Raw genomic sequence first — 26,819 nt, forward strand, 5'->3', positions numbered from 1 at the left:
ACTTTGAAAGATTTACTTTTACCATAAGTCACTCCGAATAAATTGTGCACAGTTATTGGAAATGGCGATCCTGTTGGTCGAAGTTAGGGTTGTCGTTGCAGTGACTAATAGTACTTCTTTCTCAGTTTTGCCCTTTTCAGTGGGATCTGCCTTCAGCTGCTAAACACACACAAGCCCTCCTCTGTAGCTGCGGCTGACGTCAACCGTCACTTAGCAACAGCCTTTTGGTGTAAAAGCAGCAGTGCTGACACCGTTTTCAAAAGAGGCGCACAGAGAGAGACAGAAAGAAATTCAGAGAGAATGAGAAACAGAGATACAGAGAATGAAACGAGGGAGAACGAAAAAGTAGAGGGAGAAAGTGAGTAAAAATTTTGGTGAGACTGCTGCGTAATGTTTCGATGAGAAAGCAATGCAAAAATTATAAAAATGTAAGAATTTCCAGTGCAACAAAAAGCTGCAGAACAACTCCAGTCTGACCATCTCTTCAGATTTCCATGTAAACCTTTAAGAATATTGAAGGAAAAGATGATGTTATATCAATAAAGCCGTCTGGAGACTATTAACAGTCAGTAAAACCTATGGTAGGTACTCATTAAAATACAACTTAAATTTACTGCATCCCTCACCTCCATTTTCTCCATGCTTAAATTCCCACAGCAACAATTTAAGCATGGGCGCACACCATCTATGTCATAGCACTCTAATTTAACCATATGACCAAACCGAGCCACGCTCTCGGTCTCTCCCTCGACTCTCACCCTGTCACTGGGCTGAACAAACAGTCAACACATGCAAGGTTCAACAACCTCATCCTGAACTTAAAAGCTCAGCCACCTGAAATGTTTGCATTGTTGGCAACCTTGTGGTGTAATCAAAATCATTTGAGACAAGCTTGTGCAGAGAAATCTGAGTCTCCTAAAACTACCAAACTGAAAAGCTTGATTGTGTTGCAGCAGCTCGGGGAACAGTTTGTCATTACTTATCTTATCTAGCCATTTCACGTGTGCCAATTTTTCATGTAGTGGAAACAGGCGAAGTATGGGAGGGCTGATATACGACAGTTGCAGGGGAAAAAAGCTCTAATTAGCCCAAACTTAGTTGATGGCGGTGGCTCCTAAAGCCCCCCCCCCCCCCAGTCCAACATTCTGGGCCTCAACAATACACAAACTGAGCCACGAAATCAGCTTTGTACAGATAATAATACGAGCAGAAAGACGAGGTCAGGACATCACATCAAGGCTCATTAGAGAAAAATAAGAAAGAGGGGACACGCTGCACAGCTCTGTGTAGGCAGTTCAAAACAGAGCATCAAAAAAGCCATAACCCTAACTGTCTTCAAATAATAGTAAATTATGGACTTTTTCACAAACATAATGTTGAAGGAAGAAGCAAAACAAAACCATCTGTGAATATTTTGCAAGCTCTCTGTTTGATGGTGTCTCTTCAGACCCCGGAGTCATTAGGCTAAGCTCTGGTAGACCTATCATGAAAACTAAAGAGCTGCAAGCTAATTGCTGGTGATCATGACGCAAACCGTTTCCAGGGTAACCCGAGTTTTGGAGTACCCGCTCCAGCATTTCCTCATCTGTTTGCACTCACACCAGCAGGCTGACAATGCAGTCGCTGCATCCTGTTTCACTCTGCAGTCAGCCAAACACACAGTGCCGACTTAACCCTTTCTATCGGCCCTGCTGCTGCCGCCGCCGATGAAACATTCAAAGCAGCTATGCAAACTAGTTTTGACATTAGAGAAGGGGGGATGAGAACTCACAGGAGCCGTCTCAGCAGCCCATCCGGGTTCAATGACAACAAGACAAATTTCAATCACAATTTCTACAGTAATAAGATGATTATGTACATTCAAATACGGATTAGAAACACCTGAAAAAGCTCAAGTGCATATATGGGTAAAAAAACATAAATTCTATTTCAACTTTTGATTAAGCATTCATAAAAACAAAATGAAAATAAAATGGCATTCACAAATTAATTAGGACATTTACGTATGGTTTCATGTTCTCCTTCAGTGAAACAACAGCTCAGCTTAGGTCACATTTCATCAAATACAATTATAACAGTGAGCTCCAAGTCACATGAACAACACTGGAACTAGATGAGGCAGTGTCAACATTTTAATTCAGGATCTGAAAATTATTTTAGTCCAACAATCAATACCTGTGTTAAAAATGAAACTACGACTGCCACATAAGACTCAATACTTTTAAGCTGTTTTACTTTCACATGGACAGAGAGAAATTGTTCACAGCATTTATAATATGAAAATAAAACTTTCCATTCACACGCACACACACACACAACCTTTAACTGCAGATAACATTAGTCATTTAATGGCCTTTATTTTAAGGCAATGCACTTTTTCTCCGCCAGCACAGCCTTTAGAAAGTAGTCTATTCCAACTAATGTTATATAAAATGAAGAAAATAAAACTAAAAATTAGGCTGAGCTTAAAATGTCATCTTAGTTATCTTAATTAATCTTAACTACTGCTATTATTATTATTAAATAAGCCACAAAGAACATTAGATTGTGGTGTTCTTTTAAGGGTTCATGACGCATCCCGAGCATGTAAGAGGTCCAGAGTGGCACAGCATGCCAAATATGGTTTAACTTGATTATCCTTTATACATCTAATCATGTAAGATTTGTTTTTATATCGGATGGGAGAAGATGCCGTAACCAGCACGTAGAGGATTTATTGGATATTGGAAAATAAAAGTGAATCAAAGGCAAAGGAGCTAGCAGACATTTTTACTAAATGCATAGAGGCTTTCATTTCCACAGACGATTCAGATAAAGAAGATGAGGGTACAAACAGTATAAACAGTACGGACGGAACAATTTAATTTGGCCACTGACAAAAAAAAACTGCATTATTATAATATTTATCTGATTTAAAGTGTTGATCATACAACACATATAAGCTTATATTTCTCCAATTTCATTCTCCCTCTACTACTGTAATACTGACGAGGTATAACTAGTTCAATACACTCACACCACTGGTAGCGTCAGCCTTAGCACACTGTATGCCTTAAGCAAAAAAAATTATCAAATTATGAAATAGGAAAATACATTTTTAAAAGCAAAAGAATAAATCCTAAAAGCCAATAGCTCTGTTCAATTTACTGGATTATTAAAAAGGTCTGTAGTACAATTCTATGTGGCAACTTTCTCCACCTTCTATCGCACATCGTCTGACGACGGACAGTTCTCCCTTTCTCATCACTGCTGGAGGCAGACACTATATTCTACAGGGCGATTAATAAGACTTGGCATTTTTTTTCTTCTTTGCAATCACCCCTGTGGTACGTCACTGGGTTGTGACGTCAATGTTATATCATTCCACATGGCTTTACAGCAAGCGAACGTGACAGCTGAGTGCTGCTCTGCGTTTTCACCGCTCTCCCTTCCAACCTTTCTCTCTGCAGCCTGCTTCTCTGTTCTTGTCTGAATGGGGGGTTAGTTAAGTGTATTATTTACCCCTGCCTGCCCCCATGTATTCGTAACCACACAAAAAGAGGGCCTTCTACCTGAATTTTAACACTGCCCTGCCAGCACTGCCTCTCAGGTCTTACTCATGAAGCAGAGCTTTTAGATTTCTGTCATGAAAGCCCACATACAATAATCCTACTTAAAAAATATTATCTCCAATTTATTCTCGTCATCTCAAAAAATCTAGTTGGGTCTGGGAAACACATGCTGACATAATTTCTGGGGAGAACAAGTTGCCATTCAGGTTGGACGCTATAATCATTGCAGTAGTTTAAAATGTATGTAATGTCAGCAGATAAATTGTTAATGTATATCTCACTTGCGATTTCTGGGTCTCAACTTGTGACCCTTCTGACTATCGGACAGTCTCAAAGTACAAGAGTAATCTTGCAATAAAATGAGCAAATACAGTTTTACAGGGCTCCTTCATCGTGTCATAATTACACAATTCACTGACCTATTTAGGTATCCTATTGAAGAAGAATTTAACACAATAGAGTGACACGGTTAATGCAATAAATCTCGGATTCAGCAAGCCTGACCCCTGGCACTTGCAGTCAATCCATAAAGCTTTGGTTGTGCAAGGGGCTTTGTCTTACTGTGGCAAAACACAAAACTGACACTTATAATTATCAGAGAAAAGATTAACATTAACTAAAACAGGCTAAATGAGACAACTCTATCTCCGACACTACAGAAAAGGTGGTATTTATAGTGCTGTGCTGGATTTTCTGTGAAATTGTGGGCATGTTTGCACAGGAACCTTTGTCATCCTTTCTAAATGAGCAGTCTCAACACTGTTTTAATACATTGTGTTAAGATGGCAGCAGCCATGAAGCGTTTTCCTTCCTACTCAGTCTGGCACATTAAAGGATCGCACCTACAATAAAAAGATGTTCTCTGCTGCCGAGACCACCATACACCGACACAACATCACACACAAGAGAAGAAAACTGAGAAATTGACCTTTAAGAAAACAAGGCATATACAAAGGTTTTGACTCATAATGTGACCATAACATGACACTAAAATGAAAAAATCCTGCACACCTATTCTTGATTTTTACTTGGAAATGTTTCTTTTATGACCCACTGTTAGACCTGACCTTGCTACTGTTAAAAATAATTTCAAAGCAGGTCCTAGGCGTAGTAAGCATTACTGCTTCATTGGTACATGCACTTTTAACAATGTTAGATTCACGTCAGCTTGCTGTTAAAAAGAAATACTTGGAATGAAACTAAAATTACATAAGAGACTGACATGAAAGTATTTAAACTGTGTACAGACTAGTATCTGGTGAAATTGGCGCCATCACACAGATTATTTGAATTATGTGTTCGAAAACTGTGTCACCAATGAAGCTGTGTTGTACGTGTAGCACTCGTTTGTATGCCTTTCAAAATCAAACTCTTGAAAAGCTTGTGATCTGTGAAATAATACAGGTACTTTAAAACTTAAAAAAAACCTTTTGCTATATGCGCTTTCCTGTTAAACTGTATTGTGTAGTGAGAGTACACATCGAACATTGAAGGTATTCTCTTCTAAACAAACCTGTTACATTTACATTCAGTGTTTTACACTAAATGTGGCGGGACATATTATTAAGTTTTAAATATTTTAATGTATTTCCTACCTCATAAAAATCTGCAAATTTTCTAACATTTTAACATTTCCATGTCTCATCTCTTTCTCCTAACTCCTTTGCAAATGGCTGCCTTTTAGGACACATTACCACTTCCAACTGTTAATATGTAAGTGTGTGAATCCAGGAGATGCCCTAAAGTCTCTTTTTCACTTTCATTTTAAAGAAATGGCCAGAAAAGTCTGGAGGTACAGTAAACATAAATGGGGTGAGGTCATGTCCCCAGTGTCCCCAGTGTATTGACACCTATGCATGTAGCACTCAGCTTCTTACATGTACTGTTGCAACTCTATAATTTCCTGGCATACATGACAAATGACAAACGTAACAGACTAAACCAAGTAAAATCTTCTAAATGCTACTGTTCTAATCACACAAAACCTGGATGTATACAACTTTTGCCCGATGCTTGTCAGGCCATGAGGCACACCGTCCAAGCAGCACTTTTAGTTTGGATATTCATGATGTTTGCACGCACATTAATGGAGTGGTTGTGAAGAACACAGATGGTTCAACATCAACATAAAATGTTAGAAGGATTCTCATGGGTAAAACATATTACTCTTAATTTCGCGATCGGGCTGATAGAGCCCAGAAACTCTCCACAATACACAGCTTAGTCGCAAAACGTTAAAAAGTGTGATAATGTTTCAAATTAATTCATTAAGTGGAGGCAAAGAACTTCACAAAGTGAAGCGTCAACTGGCTTTTCCTCGGCCAGCTCCATTACTTTCTGTATTAGGATGCCTCACAGTGTATAGACATGGTTATACCATTGTCATTTACATGATTTTCGTTTTTTTAAGTATGTTGGTTGTAACTGCAACTCCTGGTCAGGTCCTTTTCTCCAATGAGAGATAGATATTGTCAAACAAAAGTATTGTTGCTGTAGTTGCCGACAGTTTTATATAATTAACACAACAACATGCCACAGACACTCAACTGGTTTGGTCATGATACAAGAATCCATTTAGAAGTTATGCACCTTTTTGTTATAGGCCACTCCCACTGCCACACCCCCTTTAAGCTAATTGACTTGAACAGTTAATCAGCTGTCCTTTGGCTCATGATCAACCTTTCCAAAACAATTTTGTGCAAGTCCCTAAATCCATTCAGAAGTTATGTGGCTTTTTGTGACAGGCCACTCCCATTAACACACCCCCTTTAAGTCAACTGGCATGAACACAAACACACACCTTCAGACACACCCACACAAACTTGACCTCCATGCTAAATTTTCGCCTCCTACATTAAAAACTATAAAATTGGACATTGTTTTGGACTGACCAATGGGGTTGTGGCTGTGACAAAATTTTTCCAACAGTTAATAAGCTTGTGACAACACTGGCGTTGCCGGCAAAAGCAGGCTTTCTACAAAAAGGATGCTCACTATCTGTAGAGCGCTGTATTGATTTACTAACAATGCCAAATTTTCCTACTGCTGCAACCTCACATTTAAAGCATTTAATGGGCAAAAAAAGTGGGCTGGCTTTTATTTAGAAGTAGCTAGTCAGAGGAGGGGCAATGTGTTGAGTGAGTTGAGCACATACGGTCATCGTTTATCAAAGATGCCAATTTCTTTTGCCATTATTGACAGCGGATTGGTTTGAAATATGTCAGGGAGTAGTTTCATACAGTCTGTGGGAGTGATGGAACAAGCAGCAGCTGTTAGATGAAGAGCTGTAGCTGACAGGCTGCACACCTCCAACTTCTCAGTGAGTTAACCAACTTCTTATCCCTCACTTACGTTACCAATGCAAATAGGGATTATCTGCATTGGGTTTAAATGTGAAATATTGCCAAATATGTGCTTTTGCTTTTCGCTTTGACAACAAATCCTTCGGCATCATTGTCGGTCAACTGTCCTTACTCTTATTACGATATAAGTGAAATGTGACTCCTGCTATGTGCTGCAACTCTCCTGCTGGCACTGCTGCTTCATGGAGCACACACCTGCAGCAGTTTAAAGTTGTAGTGTTCCTTCTCTGACGAAGTACTGATTTTTAAAAAGTAAGACAACGGTGGGGCGGTGGGCAAGTAATGTAGTTTGTGTGTGTCTGAACGCCATGTAACCCCAGTAACACAGACTACCACGGCAAGCCTACCGACTGACAGAGGGAGCTATTATTATGGCCTGAGTGAATTGAGTAGATGGCCTACTTGCCTGTCTTGAGTATCCATACACTCACTGCGTATTACCGGAGTCTTCTGCAAGGCTAGGCAGATATATTGCTAACTATCTAACTATCTTCACTTTCATCTTCATGATGCTAAAACTCTATACAACCATTTTCCCACACTGATGATTAACTTGCTGTATATAAAACCATGTGTTGCAGCTAACGAAAAACAACCCTCCCACTTGTAAGTGTTGGTAAGAAAACCAATGACCCCTCTCTGACAGCAGAAATGGGGGTTTTGTGTGTAAAATGTGCGAAGATCAAGAACATGTGTGATATCACCAATGAACCTTGAGAGACCCTTTCCGAAGTATTGCTTTGTCTCTTTCTGCCAGCCTCCGATGCAGAAACTGACTATATTTCCTAATTTTCAAACCCAAGAGAGGAAAACCCTGGTGCCATCGGTAGCGAAAGTTTCAAACATTTCCAAAATTAGGTACAAAGAAAACTTTTTGAGATACAAGAACATCTACGACAGCTCTTCCCTGAATTATGGGCTACACAGCTATTGTTGTAATCCACTGTCCACTTAAAATGTACATGCAAAGTTTCAAATTTCCAATCAAAAGGTATAAGGTGTAGTGCTTTCAGTGTGCTATGTCTACTGTACCTACAAAGACAATGGAAAACTAACACTAAAAGAGAAGCAATTTAAAAGACAGTATTCAGTTTCAGGTTTTTAGGTCCCCGATTATGTCACTTAAGTGGTTTGGGTTGTAAGTCAAGTAACTAACTACAGATGTTAACTGAGTGTGGATTGGGAGAACTGTCATTATGAATTTCACTAATATAAAATGTTTCCTTAGTTCTTTTTTTGTCAATAAAATTTTTCTTGGAGCAACATGTTTCAGGTAAAAGTTCACTCTATTGTTTCAAAAACACTTCCTCTTATGGTCAAGTCTTTCTCTTCGGGATAGCAAGGTTGGCCTCCATCAAAAAACAGCCTCCATATATTACTTCTCATTCATTTTAAACCCACACCTGAAGTGCATTCTGTGTTCAAATGTTTCTTAATCTCGTATAAGGTGAAATGGTGTAGTACTCAAACCAGAGTCTTAAAGCCCCTGCTCATATTCATACATGGTCTTGAATGTTTTTCTAATTTAATTTTCATGCACTGTTTAAGGCCCGACTCAATGCGACTGCCAATCTGCTAATAGCCTAAAACACAATGAAGTGAAAAACAACTGCTGGAAATTGCACAATTGAGACAGACTGGATATACATTTTTAGTTCTCTCATCATTTCTAACAAAGCTTCAAGGACAAAAACACAATGTGTGTGAGCTGATGGTTTGACATCCACTGAAGAACTGTATGTTTTGTTTATAAATACACTGTTTAAAAATAACGTTGGCATTTGTCTACATTGTCTGCACACAAATTAAGGCAACAGCTCGCATCAGCCTTTTTATCCACATCATCAGCCTTTTTATCCACAACATACAGTATGCAACATGATAGTCTTCACTTGGAATGGATACCACTCGATATAGGTGTATTGGTTTACAAAACTAAACCAAAGTAGAAAGGAGCATCACTTTGCAGTGGACCTGTTGGCTACTGTATGTAAAACAGACTGATTGTAGAGGCTTGTGTATACAAGCAAACTCAAAGAAAAAGGGACACCCGCTGAATGTGGACATGGAATAATCCCTGCATGTGCTCGCCATCATTTTGTTTTGTTGACTGCTACAGTCACATGGAACCGTAGGCCACATCAGTGGCTATGCTGCTGCTTGTGTTGTTATTATGGCAGCAGGATGTGGAAGGAAACTCACATTTCATTGATTATCTGGTTTTAGAGCCCAACAGATATATATCAGCTATATTGGCCTTTCATAGCTATATCAGTATTTCATATGGTTTCCGATCTGCGCCGTTATTACTATTATTTTATTTTTTTTAGATTATGATGCAGAAAAAGATGCTTGGGGTAGGGGTGTTGCGATAATGCCATATTCATGATAACCGTGTTATTAAAAAATGAAATATGGATATTGTGTCAAAAATACACATATGATATACATCGTGTGAACAATCCAGCAAAGATGTTTGGCCTTGTGTCTTTTAAATAGTTGATCCGGTTGCCTTTTCACTAGTAATTGAGTGTAATTGTTGTTTTTGTATGCTTTATTTACAGTCATGGTTACACACTCTCTCCCCACATCCCTATACTCATATTTTGAGGATAATTTATTTGCTAGACAGAGAGACAACACACATAGTGAATAAGGTTAAACATAGATTTGATTGCTGGCATTCTTTGCACAAATGTCTATAGGTATCATGATAGTATCCTTAACATGAACTAATTTCACGATAATCGTGTAGTGAAAATCTGATATCGTGACAGCCCTGGCTTGGGGTAATTTATTATCATCAAAGTTTACTGTTTCAGTGCACCGATGTCATTTTAGACAATGACGTTTATTGTTGAACTGTAACATATCCTGCTTTCTTAACATGTCTTTGCCACAATTTGAGGGCTCACTGCAAAAAAATGTGTGTATATGGGACGATATATCAGAGTAGGAATTATTTCAATCTCTATTATCGAGAAGGGGGCTCTATCAGGTATGTAAACTTTCAAATTAACATATTACCAACGTCATGCAGATAAACAGTACTGATGTCCTGATGATAGGAAGTGTTTTGGCAAGCAGACTGCACATAATAGCAGGGTGAATGTTGCCGTTTAATTATTTACAGGTTATAGAAATAACAGCCCGACCGATATATATCGCTTGGCCAATACTGGCCTATTACAGATATACTCGTCTCAGCTAATCTGTTGTCCAACATGGGCTGATATGACAACTTTTTTTTTTTCAGAACATAACGCAGAAAAAGATGCAGGGTTGTAACTTATAATTATTAAAAATTCCCAGTGAAGTTTCTTTTGCTTCAGTAATTTTGTGTCTCTGTGTGTTAAAAGAATATCAGCTGTTGTATCGATATCAGAATTGTGTTTGTCTGTAATATCAGTATCGGCCCTAAATATCCAGAATCAGTTGGGCTCTGATGGAAATACTTTTTCATAATTTGATGACATTTTGAGGTAAATTTAGACAAGGCCATTGCTTCATTTATAACACATGTAGGCCTGTATAATAATAATTAAATTAGATTGTCTTTTACTTGGAACAGTCTATAATCATCCAGTTGAGTCATTCACAATACAATGTCCTCCTTTCCTCTACAAGAAGTCATTTATTAATTGATTATCTTATTATAGGCTGATAAACTTGTTTTTCTTTTGAGTAAGGGGATGTTTTTCTCCAGGTTGATGTGCCTTGTGCGAGTGTTTTCGTCTCCTGGTGCACATGTGCACTCGGGGTAGCTGTGGATGATCAGTGGGCCTACTTGTGAACTACAACAACAACAGAGGAGGGGGGGAGACCTACCTGTTCTCTGGATATGCAGGGCAGCGAAGGTCTGCGGGGCATTTTACAACTGCCATAATAGCTGGTCGACGTTTCCCCCAGTGACACACAACTGGACCTTCTCCTAGGTCTGATCACGGGGACCTTTTCCTCCGCCGTGGAAACCCCGCTCGGTGCTTCCCTCGACGGGTAGTAGCGGTCAAAGCAGAGCCCCAGCAGGGAGCCAGAAACCCCCGCAAAGCAGGCGAAGAGCGGTCTGAGCAGTGCGGGCAGACCGCTCAAACTTGTGAAAGAAACCAGCCACACAACGCTGGCGAAAACCAGTATGAGAACACTGTGTTTGAGTTTGAGAGTGGGGATGAGCGTGAGCAGACCCACACATCCCAACACGAATAACAACCTGCCCACCATTTGCATCTGGTGCTGGTCCTCTCCCCATTGCAAAAACCGCAAAACCAAAAAATCCCCGAGGTAACACGATGCTGGCAGCGACACGAGCCAACATTTGCTGCTCTCCTTCTTTTTCCTCCTCAGGTAAAACGTTAGAAAGAAGAAAGCACATCCTATGCTGAACAGAGGACTGATGGACTGGGAGAAGCCCGACAAGAAAGTCCGCAAATCCCACAGCGAGTCACTTTGCAAGCCCCTGGAAATGAGAAAAGACACCGCGAAGATCACGAAGGCGCCGACGTACAGGGCAGACACCTTCAGCAATTTTGAATTGAGGATGTCTTCGTTGCAAAACCTGCACACGTTAAACAAAAACCCCCTCTGATGGTCCTGTTTGAGAGGGGTGACGCAGCTCTTCACATAGCCGTTCCTGAAGCCCTCTGAGCTGTTTACACTTCCAGCTCCGTCGTGGTGCCTTATTTTACTGTGCAAAGCCTCTCCGTCCTCCCGTGCAGCCATGGCTCGACTCTGGCTCCTCGTATCCGCGCTAAAGTCCCCCTCTCTTGCTGATATTCACGCCGTATTAACGCTGAACTACATGACAGCAAAAGCACTCCATGGTCACTCAAACGTGCTCTAGCACTTGGACTAAAGAAAGAAGGTGAGATGTTGTTTTTTACAGAAACGGCGCTCTCTGTCGCCGCCTAGAGGCCACAACTCAGACCTCAGCAGGGCTGTGTAATGTGGAGCACTCAGCCAATCCTGAGCCACATCAGTAATGTAATATGATTAGTACACTCTGAGGCCGGACTTAATGAGGAAACCTAAAATAAATAAATAAAAAAGTTCTCATTCAATAAAGAAAATATTACTAAAAACTGAATGGTGACATTTCCATGACACTCCAACCCTGTAAGTTTGCTTGTTTCAGCCCCATTCCTCATGTGTGGTCTCTGTTCATTGTGTGTGTTTTTGTTCATATAAGGCACAAACTTGTGTGACATCTATTTTTCTTTGTTTATTGTCTTATGTTTTTTGTTTGTTTCTGTAATGTACTGTCCTTCTGATGGCTTCCTGACCTCTCTTGACACATTATGTTTTTTTAATCATCTGATTTGATCCAATCTTACGTGTGTGCAAATACAGCTTGTTATAATTAATTTAAAATACATGTTTTAAGCTTATTTTTCATATCTACACAATTTGAATATCAATTTATTAAAAATTAAGATGCATTAATAAATGAATTGAGACACTCTTCCAGGTTTTGAACACTTGACTCAGTTTCTCACCTACGCATATAGCTTCAATAAGCTCGTCCACGGTCCAATTAAATCTATAATTATAGTAATATTTTAGCCTCTTTAAATTAATCGCTCTTTCTGTCGAAGTGTCGCCACTGCGTGTCGCTGCATCGTGCTGCTCTGGGATCGATTGGTTTGCCTGCCTGTGCTTGATAAAGTGGACGATTGTCGATCAAACTGATCAGAGCAACTGTGTGAGCGGTTTTACCTGCAGAGTACTGAGTGGTAAGATATCAGAATAAAAATTAAAAAACATTTAACATCTTTGGGGAGGTCATGTGCAGCAAAGCCGTTGTTTATGACGACAACAGAGAGTCCCATCGGACGCTTTAGCAAGCTAGCTAAATAGAGACACGTAAGCTAGCTTGTTGACATCCTGAAGTTGTTGTGAACGTTGTTATTGATCACCCAGGTGTTCAATGAGAGCAGCCAACTTGACAAGCAAACACGTTTTTACCCTAAAACGAAAACCACTTCCATAATTCACATAACATCCTGTTATTTTTATACTCTCTAGTCATATGAACAAGTTAACTTACAACCGCAGAAGGTAATCGTACAGACTAACACTGTAGCTGCCACAGACAGGAGACCTTTTGACAGAAAAGCACAGGTGCAGATATTATTAACAATGACTACAGAGCACATATGATTACGAATTTCAGAGTTTTGCATTGTGCATGTTGGCCTACTGGAACCCTGAAACCATAGAGCCGAGCCATTTTAATGTCATTAGTTACACGAGTGTATGTGCCATGACAGGTCAGAGTGCCTGCTGTGAATAAGGTTTATAGAAAGGCATGGCCATTTTATCAACAGGGCAAGTCACTGTGCTGTACATTACATGCATAAAGCACTAAAAGACAGGAGAAAGAGCACCCATCCACACAAGAACCTGACAAACTCTGCATCCACCCTACTACACATACACATACCCATAATAGCCTGATAATCTATCAAAAAGGGCAGGTGCTGAGTCAAAAGTGAGCAAAATGGCTCACACACTGCAGGGCTCTAGTATCCACTTAATTGATTCACTTGATTTAATTCACCAAAGCAAAATCCAAAGTTTTCAGTTTGCTTAAATTAGGTACAGCTGCCTCAGGTCATGAAAACTACAACTGTACCATGTAGAATGTACATTTTCTGATTTACATAATTAATTTATAGATTTCAGGGCCTGCTTGACTTTATCAAAGAGCTTGCTTGGATGTAATATTTTAAATAAAAATTCTAGGAGCCCATGCCACTAAATTTGTGTCACCCACAGACTGTATATAAAGGTGTCACCTGATGACATCATCATTTGAAGTGTTAATGCTCACATTGTGTGTTTGTGTGTACTGTTGGTATCTCGGCTTCGGTTTCTAAATTCAATTTAATAGCAAATATAAAATGTGGGTTAGATCTTTTTTTCAATGTTTCATCAGTGCAATGAACAATGCTACCCGTTTACACTAAATAAACTTTTGTAAATATGTGTCTCTTTGTTTCCTTTTGTTCAGTAACCAGTGTTAAGAAATTTTTTTTAACTTAATTTATCCCCTTGGGGGAATTTTTTCTTTTTTTTGACAGTCAAGGCTCAGTTTGGTCTAGATATGATGCTAATTTTTTGCACACCACCATAACAACTCTTTTATGTGCTATTATTCTATGAAATTGTCAATTAGTGTGCTTTTATGCATTTCTTCCTCCAAGGGGATCTGAATGATCTGGTAAAATATGAGCATTCTGTCCTGAGATAAAAAAAAAAATAAAAAAAATCTTTCCTACAGAATAGGAACTTTTTTTTAAAGCTAAATGAGAATCCTAATATAAATAATATTTTTAATAGTAAACCCATAGAGTAGATAGAAGCACGTGTGTAGTCATTGTTCTTTGGCTGGCAAGGCTCTGTCACATTTAAACAAGTAGTTGTCTCCTGACTGAAACCATAAACCCTCCTTACCATGAACAATTTGAACGTGTATGCCTGTGAAGAGACTTGCGTGTATTATTCAGAATGACTTTAGTCTATGGTAGTGTTTGCAGCCATACAATACAATACAATTGACAGTGTTAAGATGGTTTGCAAAATTTTCTGAAGATAGCAAAACCAACAATCAGTTTATCCTTCTAAAGAGTACTGTTTATGTAGCGTACGCCTGGTGTAACTTATTCCTCTGCCATAGAGAAAAATAGACCTACTCCATTTTTGTAAAGAATGGAAAATAATTATCAATTAAATATTTTATTACATTCACCTTAAGACTACAGTTCATTCAGGTTTATGTGCATCAACTATGTCACTTAGGCTAAGATTCCACTGGAGGGTGCTGCATTACCATCAAAATCTGCTATTATGGTGTAACACGGAAGTGAAATATTAGTTCAGTGATGTGTGTGTGGGAGGTTGAGTTAGCCTATATGTGAAATTGTTTGTTTGCATTTGTGATACAGGGGCTTTCCTGATGCCAATATGCTGAAATTTGAAGCTGTACAGTATTTTGAATGTATATTATATCTCTAAAACTGTTTAGTCTAAGTACAGTACTCCTGCAATGATCCCTATTTTCTTAATTCACAATAATCAATTACCATTTGTTATTTCTTTTATATAATAGAGCAGTGAATAGAGCAGTTCTTATTCAGTCAAGTGATGTCGTCAGTTCATCTTTGCTCAATGGATTGTTGCATTTCCTTAGTCTTAATCTGTGTTATTGTGAAAAATCCCCCCAAAACATGTATTTCTGGCTGTTTATCACTGTCAAAGTTGCATTGGCAACAAAGTGAACATAATTGAAAGAAACCAGCCACACAGTCCTTAAATTCAAACGGATTCCAATTCTTACAACACTGAACAAATTTAAAGGGGCACTATGTATGTACTATGTAGATTTGGAGAAGAAATTCAAACTCAGAATGTTAACATTTACAATATTAATGGGGTAATAATACAAACTCTGAAATATTTATCTTTTCCATAATTGAATAAACAAGCTGTTCTCAGGAAAATAAGGTCCCCAGAACACTATTTGAAGCTAGAAAGATGGCGGGGTCTGCCAAATAGTAAAACAGTATGAAATTGTGTTGTCCTTTAAGGTCAGTTTGTTTATTCACTTTATTCAGTCATGAAAACGAAGAGTTTGTTGATTTAGTTTGTTTAGGCATAAACATTCAGTCTCTCCTGATTTAAATTTCCTCCCCATAATCACAGAGTGCACCTTTAAAGGGCCGAAATAAAAATAATAGTTTTTCTCATGTAGTATTTTCTGAATAATGAGAGATATTCTGTGTCATCCTGTATTTCTCATGTTGTGTGTTTTTGCTGTCGTGTTTGAGCCTTCCGGGACACCGTAGCAGTGATGTGGCTCAGAAAGTAATCTTCCACGTCACTAGGAAGTAGCCGAGCCGAACAGACAGCTCGCCAAAGGGAACCTCTGTGAAATTTTACAGATGTAAATATCCAAAACTGGATATCGAAGGCTACTTCGGAGGATAAGAGTCGTGCAGTTAGGTAGGTTATGTACATTTGTACCAACATGAGTGATGTTTTTTTTTTTCCTGACCCGTAGTAACTGTTAATGCAGCTAGCTGACGTTACTGTCCTCCATTTCATTGCTAGCCAGGACAGAAGCTAACCTGGCGTTAGCTAACGTTCGCAAGTTAGCAATTAATCACCCATCTAAACTTAATCTAACCAGTTGAATCGTCGACCAACTAACTAATGATTGAGTTTTATTGAGATGTTGGTGCACAGCTGTTGGTGATAGCGCAGGTACACCGTTAGCGCTGTAACAGTAGTTGGCTAGCTGCGGTGTTAACGCTGCGTGTCACACTTTCTTGACTTGCTTTATTGACCTAACGTTAACATTGTAACTTAAGCTGCTATTGCTGTCACAATGACAGCTCTTGTCTGCAATCTTGCGAAGACAGCAGTCTGGTTTGTACAGTCAAACACGGCATGAAATGGCAGGAAGATACCCGAACCTTGTTAACGTTACCTCATGATATGAAGTGTTCAAAGACAGCTAGAGCTCCTCCATTTGTTATAACTAGTCGTGATTCATTATACCGTTGTATCGGCTATTGTACTTAACTATAACTTCAGATTAAACCAAAAATACTAAATCCTTTAAAAATGTCTGACTTCCAAGATCATCAAACAGACCTGTCTGTATTGTTTGGGGTTACAGGTACCTGTGGCAAGTAAATGATCTATTATCAGCTTGTATTTCAATAAAATGTCTTTGTGGTGGTCACTGCTACAAAATAGGTTGATCATATCTAGATCAAGATCATATCTAGAGGCATATGATGTTAACTTCTTTACAACTTACTATACAACGTATGAGTTGTGTGCAAGCGGAGAAAAGGCACAAAATAATGTAACATAAATCAAACATTCAAGCCATTTCAGTTGCTTGCTTCGTTACAGTTTGGTGTGCTTAAGCCTAGTCAAGCTTTTTAGTTTAAAGAATAGGTTCATATATATTCAAATCATCTAAGGTGCCTATATGTACATAGAAACAGGCACTCGGTGTAATCAGCCCTCCTTATGCCATTAAGAGGTCTCTTCCTAATGAGCTTCCAATGTCAGTTATGGCGGACAAAGTTCACAGTGCTGCAATAATGCACTTCAGAACTGATCAGAAGCTAATGAGGTGTCAGCAGTCTTTTTTAGCACAAATGTATGCTTTCTGTTGTCATTCCTCCACCCAAGCTCAACATGGTAACACTATCTGATATGGCCACCTGAAATTGTTTAAAGACAGACTTTAAAATTAATGAACCTATCCGTTGAGTTTAACTTAAATTAAAAATAGTAATTTTTTGTGACACTTTTAATTTTCCTGTTGATACGCCTCCGTTTTAACCAAAATGTAACCTTCTATAACTCAATCACATACTGTTGAGTTGTAGTCTAGAATATGTTTGCTCAAGTGTTACATTTATACTTTGATTTCAACGAGTTACTCCAGTCTTACTCTAGCTGGTGTATAATGGCTTACAACAGTTCTTAGTTCAGTTTCCTAGATCTACTTTTTCTGGTCAATTTCATGGAGGGGCTGAAGCATATTCAAATGTGCTTTGAGACCGAGACAGAGAATCACACTGGACAGGTCTCAAGTCTATGGAAGGGTTGAGCACTAACAGAATAGAAAACATTCGCAACTACTTCCAATTTTTCTGATATGCAATTCTTTTAAGGATTGAAAAGACTTGCGCAGTGAGGCGACAGTGCTTAACACTTAGCCAATGAACTGCAAACAGTTTAATTCCAGTAAAAAGGAAGTGATTATATCTGGTAAATCATGCTTTGTAGAATGAATTAGCTCTATTGTGACCATTTAAAAGTAAGCCCTTTGATTTATACCTGAATGACTTGTAGGAAGAGTTGTCCAATCCCAACAGTTTGTTGTGCCCTCTTTGGCTGCTGCAAAGAAAAGGAAATATGAGTCTGCAGTCCTGTATTCTGTGTTGCACACAGGATGCTGCACAGTAGATTTATTTTGTGTATCTGAATGTCAGCATGTGTTAATGCAGATTTATTTATATCCCACATTCGCTGCACTCAAACGTATGTGTCTGTGTAAATGTGTCCTCCACCATTCACTAAAACTCCTGTGTTTGTGTTTCTCTTAGGTATTATCCAGTGAGCAACATTCATTGGGATTCTTCTAAGCGGATACAAGCCCAGCAGCAAAATGACAGCTGCAGAGAATGTTTGTTACACTCTGATCAATGTTACATCTGACTCAGAGCCCCCTTCTGAAGTCAGCCTAAAAACTGATCTAGGTAAGTATTCTTAATGTTTGCTTGCAAAGCAATGTTGATAAACAGATTGACTTTATTACTTAAATAAAGCAAGTAGAGGGGAGACATTCATTTGTAAAATGTTCCCCCTAATTACAATGGAAGTGATTTTATTTGGATGTGAATTTAATTTGTGGTTCTCACAGCGATGAAAATATTAATACTTAAAATAAAAATAATCAAAAACACAACACCTGTTTTTTGAAGCGATACCCTGGTTACTCTGTGCTGGTTTATTTCACGTATGAGTAAGGCGATTAACTGCTCACCAAAGTACAAATAGTAATGCATGCTTCAGGCCTTGCTGATCAGATTTGTAGTACTATTAATAACAATCATTTTTCTACAGAAAAGGGGGAGATCAAGGCAAAAACTGAGGCCCTGAAGAAGGTCATCATCATGATCCTTAATGGTGAGAAGTTGCCAGGACTGCTGATGACCATAATCCGCTTCGTGCTGCCACTTCAAGACCACACCATCAAAAAGCTGCTGCTGGTTTTCTGGGAGATTGTTCCCAAAACAACCCCAGATGGCAAGCTGCTCCAGGAGATGATCCTGGTCTGTGACGCCTACAGGAAGGTAAGCTAACTGACATGCTAAAGGTTGAGATTTCATCAACTTATTTGTGCATGGACTTTTAATACATAAAGAATTGGTCATAATTCATTGGTAATAATAGTACAGTTATTGAAATAGCAACTTTCTTAAAATATGTTGTTGTCGAATTGTCTTTTTCATTTATGATGGTAAATGAAGAGTCTGCGACAAAAGAAGCAATTTTAAGACGTCACTTTGGGCTCTGGGAAATTGTGATGAGCATTTGTCACAATTCTTTTTACTTTTTATAGACAATTAATTGATTAATAATGAAAAGAATTGACAGATTAATTAAAAATTAAGCATTAGTTGCAACTCTAATCCTCATATCCTTCTTTCTATTTCAGGACCTGCAGCATCCCAATGAGTTCATCCGTGGCTCCACTCTGCGTTTCCTGTGCAAGCTGAAGGAGTCCGAGTTGCTTGAGCCTCTCATGCCAGCGATCCGGGCCTGCCTGGAGCACCGTCACAGTTATGTGCGCCGCAATGCTGTCCTGGCCATTTACACCATCTACAGGTAAAACCTGTTGAATATTTTGTGTTCAGTCGCCTTTCCACAGATTTGTTTACTCCATTCATTCATGAACAACAAAAACTCATTATCCTTATTTGCTTCAGGAACTTTGAACATCTCATCCCAGACGCTCCAGAGCTGATCCATGATTTTCTTGTCAATGAGAAAGATGCCAGCTGTAAGAGAAACGCTTTCATGATGCTGATTCATGCAGATCAGGTTTGTAGCATATTGTCCCTTTCTTGCTGCTTTCACTGTATCTATCGCGAAGGCATTAGTGACATCATCTTATTCACATGTTCACGTCTTACAGGATCGAGCTCTGGATTACCTCAGCACTTGTATTGACCAGGTTCACACTTTTGGCGACATTCTCCAGCTGGTCATCGTGGAGCTGATTTACAAAGTGAGTCAAAGCCTGGATTTGTCTGATTTAAGCTTTATAACACAATAGCCTACTATGAGAAGAGCTGTTTCAATGTCTGAACTCTTGCTGTTCTTTTTTCCTCCGTCATATAGGTGTGCCACGCTAACCCCTCTGAGCGAGCCCGGTTTATCCGCTGCATCTACAACTTGCTGCAGTCCTCCAGTCCGGCTGTTAAGTATGAGGCCGCTGGCACTCTTGTAACGCTCTCCAGTGCTCCGACCGCCATTAAGGTACATCCCCAAGGTTTTGTCAGTCATATGCTATTTATATAGTTGTGTTATTGTACTACATTTGTTCCAATATCAGTGATGTCTTTAGTCTAGCACAATCTAATCCATCATGTGCTTTGTTGGACTCCAGGCTGCTGCCCAGTGCTACATTGATTTGATTATCAAAGAGAGCGACAACAACGTGAAGCTGATTGTTCTTGATCGTCTGATCGAGTTAAAGGAGCATCCCACTCACGAGCGTGTTCTCCAGGTACGATGAATTGTGGCTTTGGTTAGTTTTTGCTGAATTTAACAAGTAAAATATATTGCCTCATTAACTGCAAAGACCGTTACCTCCATCTCAAAACATTTATTATTAAAGAGAACACTAACTGAAGTTTAAGCTTAAAAAAAAACTCAATTTATATTAGGGTACACATTTTAACCATTAACTAGTTGCTTATTACTTATTGTAAAGCACTGACCTATACTGTGTTCTGCATGACTGTCTTCCACAACTAGTAGGCTTAATAACTCTTAATTAATATGGTCTATTCTTACGTAACTTAAACTACAAGTGTTAATAGTGTTTAATAATTCTAAATTAAGTCTTTTGATAATTTGTTCATACCTAATTGTGTTAATTAAAAAGTGTCAATCTAATAGAATATGGTCATGCATAATAAGGCATTAATTAGTAATTAATGAATAATGATTATTTTATGAGACCACAGCAAAATGTGTAAGAAAATATATGGAATTTAGTTTTATTTAGTCCAGTTCAGAGTCAAAATCAGCAAGGAGGCAATACCAGTTCACAGCATCTACAGTGAATCAACTCTGTTGTGTCTTAATGGTTGCTTTTATTTCTCTAGGACCTTGTCATGGACATCCTGCGTGTTCTCAGCACTCCTGACCTGGAAGTCAGAAAGAAAACCTTGCAGCTGGCACTGGATCTCGTCTCATCTCGCAACGTAGAAGAGGTCAGCAGCATTCACTGTATATCCACGTTTTTTGTTGTTTTTATGTCTATGCATGGAAACGGAGAACAAATGGAATATTCTGCAAATATAGTGACATCTGTTTGTTTTGTAGTTGGTGATTGTTTTGAAGAAAGAGGTGATCAAGACAAACAACGTAACAGAACATGAAGACACTGATAAGTACAGGCAGCTGTTGGTGCGCACTCTCCACTCCTGCAGTGTGCGCTTCCCTGACATGGCGGCCAATGTCATTCCAGTGGTGAGTTTCTTCTTTATCTTCGTCTTCTTTGACCACACCGAAAGGAAAATGCTCTTGACAGTCGTTATAATTCATAGCATTTTGAGGGAGACCCTAATGGTTGTTTATATACAGTATAGAATAAGAACATATTCATATTTTTTTGTGTGTTGATATGATTTACAGCTGATGGAGTTCCTAAGTGACACTAATGAGGCAGCTGCTGCCGATGTGCTGGAGTTTGTACGCGAGGCCATTCAGAGATTTGACAACTTAAGACCCCTTGTCATTGAGAAGATGCTGGAAGTCTTTCACGCCATCAAAACTGTCAAGTGAGGCTTAATAAGCATATTGGGGGGAATATTATGCTGTGTTTTGGGTTAGCCTTTTTTTGATTTAGACAAATATGGAAACAAGAAGATAGAAAATAGAAAATGTAACTCTGAAGTTTTAGCAGCTGGTTACGTAGCATAAGGAATGAAAATGGTCTAATTTTCGTCAATACAGGAGTATGTAGCTATGGGAATGTTCCTGATTGTTGTCACCATTGTTGTTTTTCAGGATCTACAGGGGAGCGTTGTGGATCTTGGGAGAATACTGCAGCACCAAGGAAGACATCCAGAGTGTGATGACAGAAGTCCGCAGGTCCTTGGGAGAGGTACGTTTGTAACGCACGTTTACCCGACAGCCCCAGCTTAATTGAAATTGTCACAAATATCTGATTCCTGTCTTCTTCTTGGACAGATCCCAATTGTAGAAAATGAGATAAAGAAAGAGACCGGGGAGGTGAAACCAGAGGATGAAGTGAGTGCAGCTCCAGCACAGAAGCTGGTGACAGAAATGGGCACCTATGTGACACAGAGTGCCCTCAGCTCCTCCAGGCCTTCGAAGAAAGAAGAAGATAGGTAAGAAGAGAAAAAAAGAGGACATTTTCAGAGGATATCATCATTTTCTTGTATTTCATTAATTGGATTGATTTTGGTTATCTTGCCACTCAAAACACCGATTTTGTTGTTGCAGGCCGCCGCTCAGAGGCTTCCTGATGGATGGAGACTTCTATGTGGCAGCTTCCCTGGCCACCACACTGACCAAAGTGGCCTTGCGCTATGTTGCTATTGTTCCAGATAAAAAGAAACAAAATGTAAGTTGTCCTGTCTTTACTTCATTAAAAGGCAACCCCTTTTGTAAAAGGAAATCAGTCAAACCATCTGTCTCTTCCTCTAATCCCTGATGTCTTGCTGTCCCTCACAGTCTTTCGTTGCAGAGGCCATGCTGATCATGGTCACTGTGCTGCACCTGGGCAAGTCTTCTCTGCCCAAGAAGCCAATTACAGACGATGATGTGGACCGCATCTCGCTGTGCCTCAAGGTCCTGTCTGAGTGCTCGCCACTTATGAATGACATTTTCAACAAGGAGTGCCGCAAATCACTGTCACATATGCTGACTGTCAGACTGGAGGAAGAGAAGCTGTCACAGAAGGTAACGGCCACTGAACTCAACACTTAACCACCTGACAGCTGCTGAAGTAGAGAAAGTGAACACATTTTTGGTGTTAACAGCATGTTTTTGGACCCAGTCCTCATCTATCAACATTGCAAATGCAGCTTTGTTTTTCAGACAATAAGATACCTGTTTATACATTTTTTTTTTTAAAGGTTTATCACCTTATGCAACTTAAAGTATTGGAGTTGTGGTTTCTCAAGGCACAAAAATTGTCTCTGTCAATGATTTTATATATTTTCTTCATGTTACTCATTTGTTTTTACAGTGTGTTGATTCTGTTGTGGGCTTTAGGCTGAACTATCAAATAACCAAATGCGTTTCTTGTTGCGACCACAGAAAGAGTCTGAGAAGCGTAACGTAACGGTGCAGGCGGACGACCCGATCTCCTTCATGCAGCTGACAGCCAAAAATGAAATGACTTCTAAAGAGGACCAGTTCCAGCTCAGTCTGCTGGCTGCTATGGGCAACACTCAGAGGAAGGAGGCAGCTGATCCTCTGGCTTCAAAACTCAACAAGGTAGATCGCAGTCCCTGGAGAAATGTTATCATACAAGAGAACGGGAAAGAAAAAGTTGGAGACTAATTCGGGGCTGTAAATGTTACCTCTGCTTGGAGATTAAATAGATTTTTTGTTTTGAAAATGTGCCTATTTATTGTTGCACTTATAATGCATAAATATTTTAAGACCTCAGAGACTGATGCTGTTTTTATTGCACAGTGGGAAAGTTGTTCCTGGTTGTACGTTTTTGAATTTTACAAATAGGCTATTATTTAGTTGTGAAATAAGACCCATTGTTATAATTGTTTTTCTTATAAGTACACACAGCTACAAGTCTTTTTTCTTTTTCATCCCATTGCGCTTCATGCACATCCACTGCTCTAAAAACCCTGTAAGAATGTGGATGTATGAAAGCACCTCGAAATCGCTGTGAGGAAATATGTTTGTGTTCAGTTGTGTTAAAATGGATAATGAATTTGCGTCCTTTTTGTCCAATCCAGGTGACCCAGCTGACCGGCTTCTCAGACCCAGTGTATGCTGAAGCCTACGTTCATGTCAACCAGTATGACATTGTGCTGGATGTGCTGGTCGTCAACCAAACCAGTGACACTCTCCAGAATTGCACGCTTGAGCTGGCCACTTTAGGTTAGTTTATTTTACACTTTACTGGACAAAATGTGTACAGATTCTCTTATCTAGCAACGATGAGGGGATCACATTGCACTATGTATGTATCTCACTCAATATATCCACCCTACAGGTGATCTCAAGTTGGTTGAGAAGCCTTCACCGCTTACTCTCGCTCCTCACGATTTTGCTAACATCAAGGCCAACGTCAAGGTGGCTTCTACTGAGAATGGCATTATATTTGGCAACATTGGTAAGAGAATCATTTCGTGTCAGTTTACCGTCATAATTACGTTTTTGTCTCCGTAACCAGAGAATGATTTCTGACTTATAATGTTTGATTCTGTCTCCCCAGTCTACGATGTGTCGGGAGCTGCCAGCGACAGAAACTGCGTCGTACTCAGTGACATCCACATCGACATCATGGACTACATCCAGCCAGCTTCCTGCACCGATGCAGAGTTCAGACAGATGTGGGCAGAGTTTGAGTGGGAAAACAAGGTTAGTTTTTCATGTCTACCTAGTGGCCAGTTCCCTAAAACTGCTTGACTGACTGGCCCAGACATGTTTGCAACAATATTTAGTCAAACTTAACATTACATTGAAGATGGTTCTTTATTTTTTTTTTGTAGGTGACAGTTAACACCAACATCACTGATCTGAATGATTATCTCCAGCATATCCTCAAGTCCACCAACATGAAGTGTCTGACTCCTGAGAAGGTTGGTATGAGACGTTACAAACAGCAGAGCAAAGACAGTAAATCAGGGTTTAAAGCAGACAGGAATAAAAGATGAGTGAACTCTGTCTGTAATATATATTCTCTTGTGATGACTTTATGTATGTAACCTAGCAAGTCATCATCACATGTGTCAACAAGATGTTGATGTTGTGTAATATTCTCAACTCTTTTCTATTTGTATTTCCAACTCAGGCTCTGTCTGGCTTCTGCGGCTTCATGGCTGCCAACCTTTATGCTCGTTCTATCTTTGGCGAAGACGCCCTGGCTAATGTCAGCATCGAGAAGCCCATCCACCTGGGGCCTGATGCACCTGTCAACGGACACATACGCATTCGAGCCAAAAGTCAGGTGGGTCACAGCTGCTGCACATGAGCCCTTATGCACCAGAAGTAAAAGGCTTTGTTGAATTTATTTGCTTTTAAGCAATGAACTGAAAAGGTAACATTTAATTTAATACCTGGTCGAGAGAATTGAGCCGAACGGAGAAGTGAATACATGAAGTTGCACTGAAGCTGAATGCTTTTACCAGTATCCATCAAGTCTGTTACAATAAATCCTCCCTCCTTCATTTTACAGGGGATGGCCTTGAGCCTCGGTGACAAGATCAACCTCTCCCAAAAGAAGACAAACGTCTGAGCCGGCTGATCCCTCTGACTTTGTAAAAGTCACCTGCTGTTCGCTCGTATCGCTCGTCATCTTACAGCCTTTTCATCACAGCAAATTAAGAACTCTATATGCTCAGTCGCTTCTGTGCTTTTTCCTTTTTTTTTTTTTTACATCACCTACGTCTGAATACTACATCTCAGTACTGTTCTTTCCCTGTCCTGTTTAATTTTCAATAAACAATATGTATTAAAAGAATGAGAAAACTTTACGCCCTGCTTTATTCATTGGGTCATATGCTTTCAGTGTAATTTTAGACACTTGATAAATATTTCATTTATTACATTTCACATGATCTGATTTCTAAAATAAATACATCAATGTGGACTACTGTCATTTTGTCCACTTTTTTTTCCTTTTATTACATATTGTGACGTAAAGATGAAAATCTGAAGCAGCTGAGGACAAGGACTTGTTAATATTATGATTCTCTAGTACTCTGTGTCCAAGTTCCTTTTAAATGTTTGACATCTAAGACATATAAAGTTTATTTCTATTTAGAAATGTAACCAAACAATATATCGTCCGGGTGCAGTTTGGTTAAATACTTTGTGATGCTTTCAACATAACATTATAGACGTTTAGTTGGTGATTTCAAAAAGAGATGTTACTGTGACCCAAAGTGAAAGGACTCCGGCCTGGAGCTCCCATCGTGTCCAGCTTCATGTCTCCAGGCTCTAATTAGAATTCCTCAGACGCCCCTTGTGATATCCTGCACAGTGTGAAAATGATTGGATTTTGTTCTGTCAGCACCCCCAAATTACCAATGACATCACGAACACTTAAACATAGACATATCCCAGACAGACATGTTTTTTTTTTAATCTAGGATGATCTATTGCAGTGATTTCAAAGGTACTCTCAAAGCCATCTGCAAGTTTTTACTGTCGCTGTGATAATGAGATGGAGATGGATTAGTTTTGGCACAGACCTACATATTCCACTTGCCCTCCTCTTTATAATTTATGAGTAAAGGGAGATTTCTGGGAATATGCCAGATTAAAGGGTCACCGCCCCCCAGTCATACATTTACAATATCTGTGAAATGTGTTCCTCCAGGGGGTTAGATGAAGGCTGAAAGGTGGCTTTGAGGTCGGCGCTTCATCTGCGAAAATAAACAGTTGGCTGTTTGGCAGCACTGTCACGGCCGAGCTCCTGTGTGCTGTGTAGGGCCTCTTTGGATTTTGGGTAGATATTACACCGATTATAATCACTGCTAAACTCCATAACCTAAAGACATGGCTTTTGGCAAGCAAAAGAAAAAGGAAAAATCCTCTTCTCAAGAAAAGATCACATTCTTTAATTCCTCTGATTTGTACTGTGTCGTGGTACACTGATTTCATAGGGCCTTTAGTGTATTTGTCATCAAGGCTGGTGTCAAAGCAACTTTTGTTTTTCATCCTCTAAGGTATCTGTGTAATATTGTATTTCTCTGCAGCAGTTATTTCGCACATTTTTCTAAGGTTTTCCTCATTATTTAAAACCCACATTAGTGAGATACAAGATTTGACAACACAATCTGTTGTGTAGATATGAATTGAAATATGAAAACTGCTAATGTGAATGTCTGACACGATTGTAATTTACTTAAACTCTCTTCATCAAGAC

General features: G+C 39.3%; 2 protein-coding genes across 3 annotated transcripts in view; one reads left to right on the forward strand and one right to left on the reverse strand.

The window, feature by feature from the left end:
* pde3b (phosphodiesterase 3B) overlaps nt 1-11,782 on the reverse strand; it is a 48,915-nt gene extending 37,133 nt beyond the window's left edge. For both annotated transcript variants that reach the window (XM_084365646.1, XM_084365645.1), the window contains exon 1: nt 10,742-11,782. In XM_084365646.1, the coding sequence (XP_084221772.1) occupies nt 10,742-11,629 (888 nt within the window). In that variant the 5' untranslated portion in view covers nt 11,630-11,782. The remainder of the gene's footprint in view (nt 1-10,741) is intronic.
* A 3,989-nt stretch (nt 11,783-15,771) lies between these two features.
* copb1 (COPI coat complex subunit beta 1) lies at nt 15,772-25,422 on the forward strand. Its single transcript, XM_084362350.1, has 22 exons — nt 15,772-15,910; nt 18,040-18,192; nt 18,560-18,789; nt 19,155-19,324; nt 19,426-19,540; nt 19,635-19,727; nt 19,841-19,978; nt 20,109-20,228; nt 20,833-20,940; nt 21,053-21,199; nt 21,365-21,510; nt 21,740-21,836; nt 21,923-22,083; nt 22,199-22,319; nt 22,430-22,657; nt 23,018-23,197; nt 23,680-23,824; nt 23,940-24,059; nt 24,162-24,307; nt 24,439-24,528; nt 24,741-24,896; nt 25,125-25,422. The coding sequence occupies exons 2-22, from the start codon at nt 18,102-18,104 to the stop codon at nt 25,182-25,184; spliced, it is 2,862 nt and encodes a 953-aa protein (XP_084218476.1). The 5' UTR covers nt 15,772-15,910; nt 18,040-18,101; the 3' UTR covers nt 25,185-25,422.
* Nucleotides 25,423-26,819: the final 1,397 nt, after the last annotated feature.

The sequence above is a fragment of the Pagrus pagrus genome (assembly GCF_965226575.1).
Source record: "Pagrus pagrus genome assembly, chromosome: 1".
NCBI classification, from domain to species: domain Eukaryota; kingdom Metazoa; phylum Chordata; class Actinopteri; order Spariformes; family Sparidae; genus Pagrus; species Pagrus pagrus.

What these genes read in the sequence shown, in the direction of transcription:
- copb1 (XM_084362350.1), top strand. Translation starts at nt 18,102, where the DNA reads ATGACAGCTGCAGAGAATGTTTGTTACACTCTGATCAATGTTACATCT. An exon ending in CTCACGAGCGTGTTCTCCAG is followed by an intron (nt 20,229 to 20,832) that starts GTACGATGAATT and finishes TTATTTCTCTAG; the next exon opens with GACCTTGTCATGGACATCCT. An exon ending in CACGCCATCAAAACTGTCAA is followed by an intron (nt 21,511 to 21,739) that starts GTGAGGCTTAAT and finishes GTTGTTTTTCAG; the next exon opens with GATCTACAGGGGAGCGTTGT.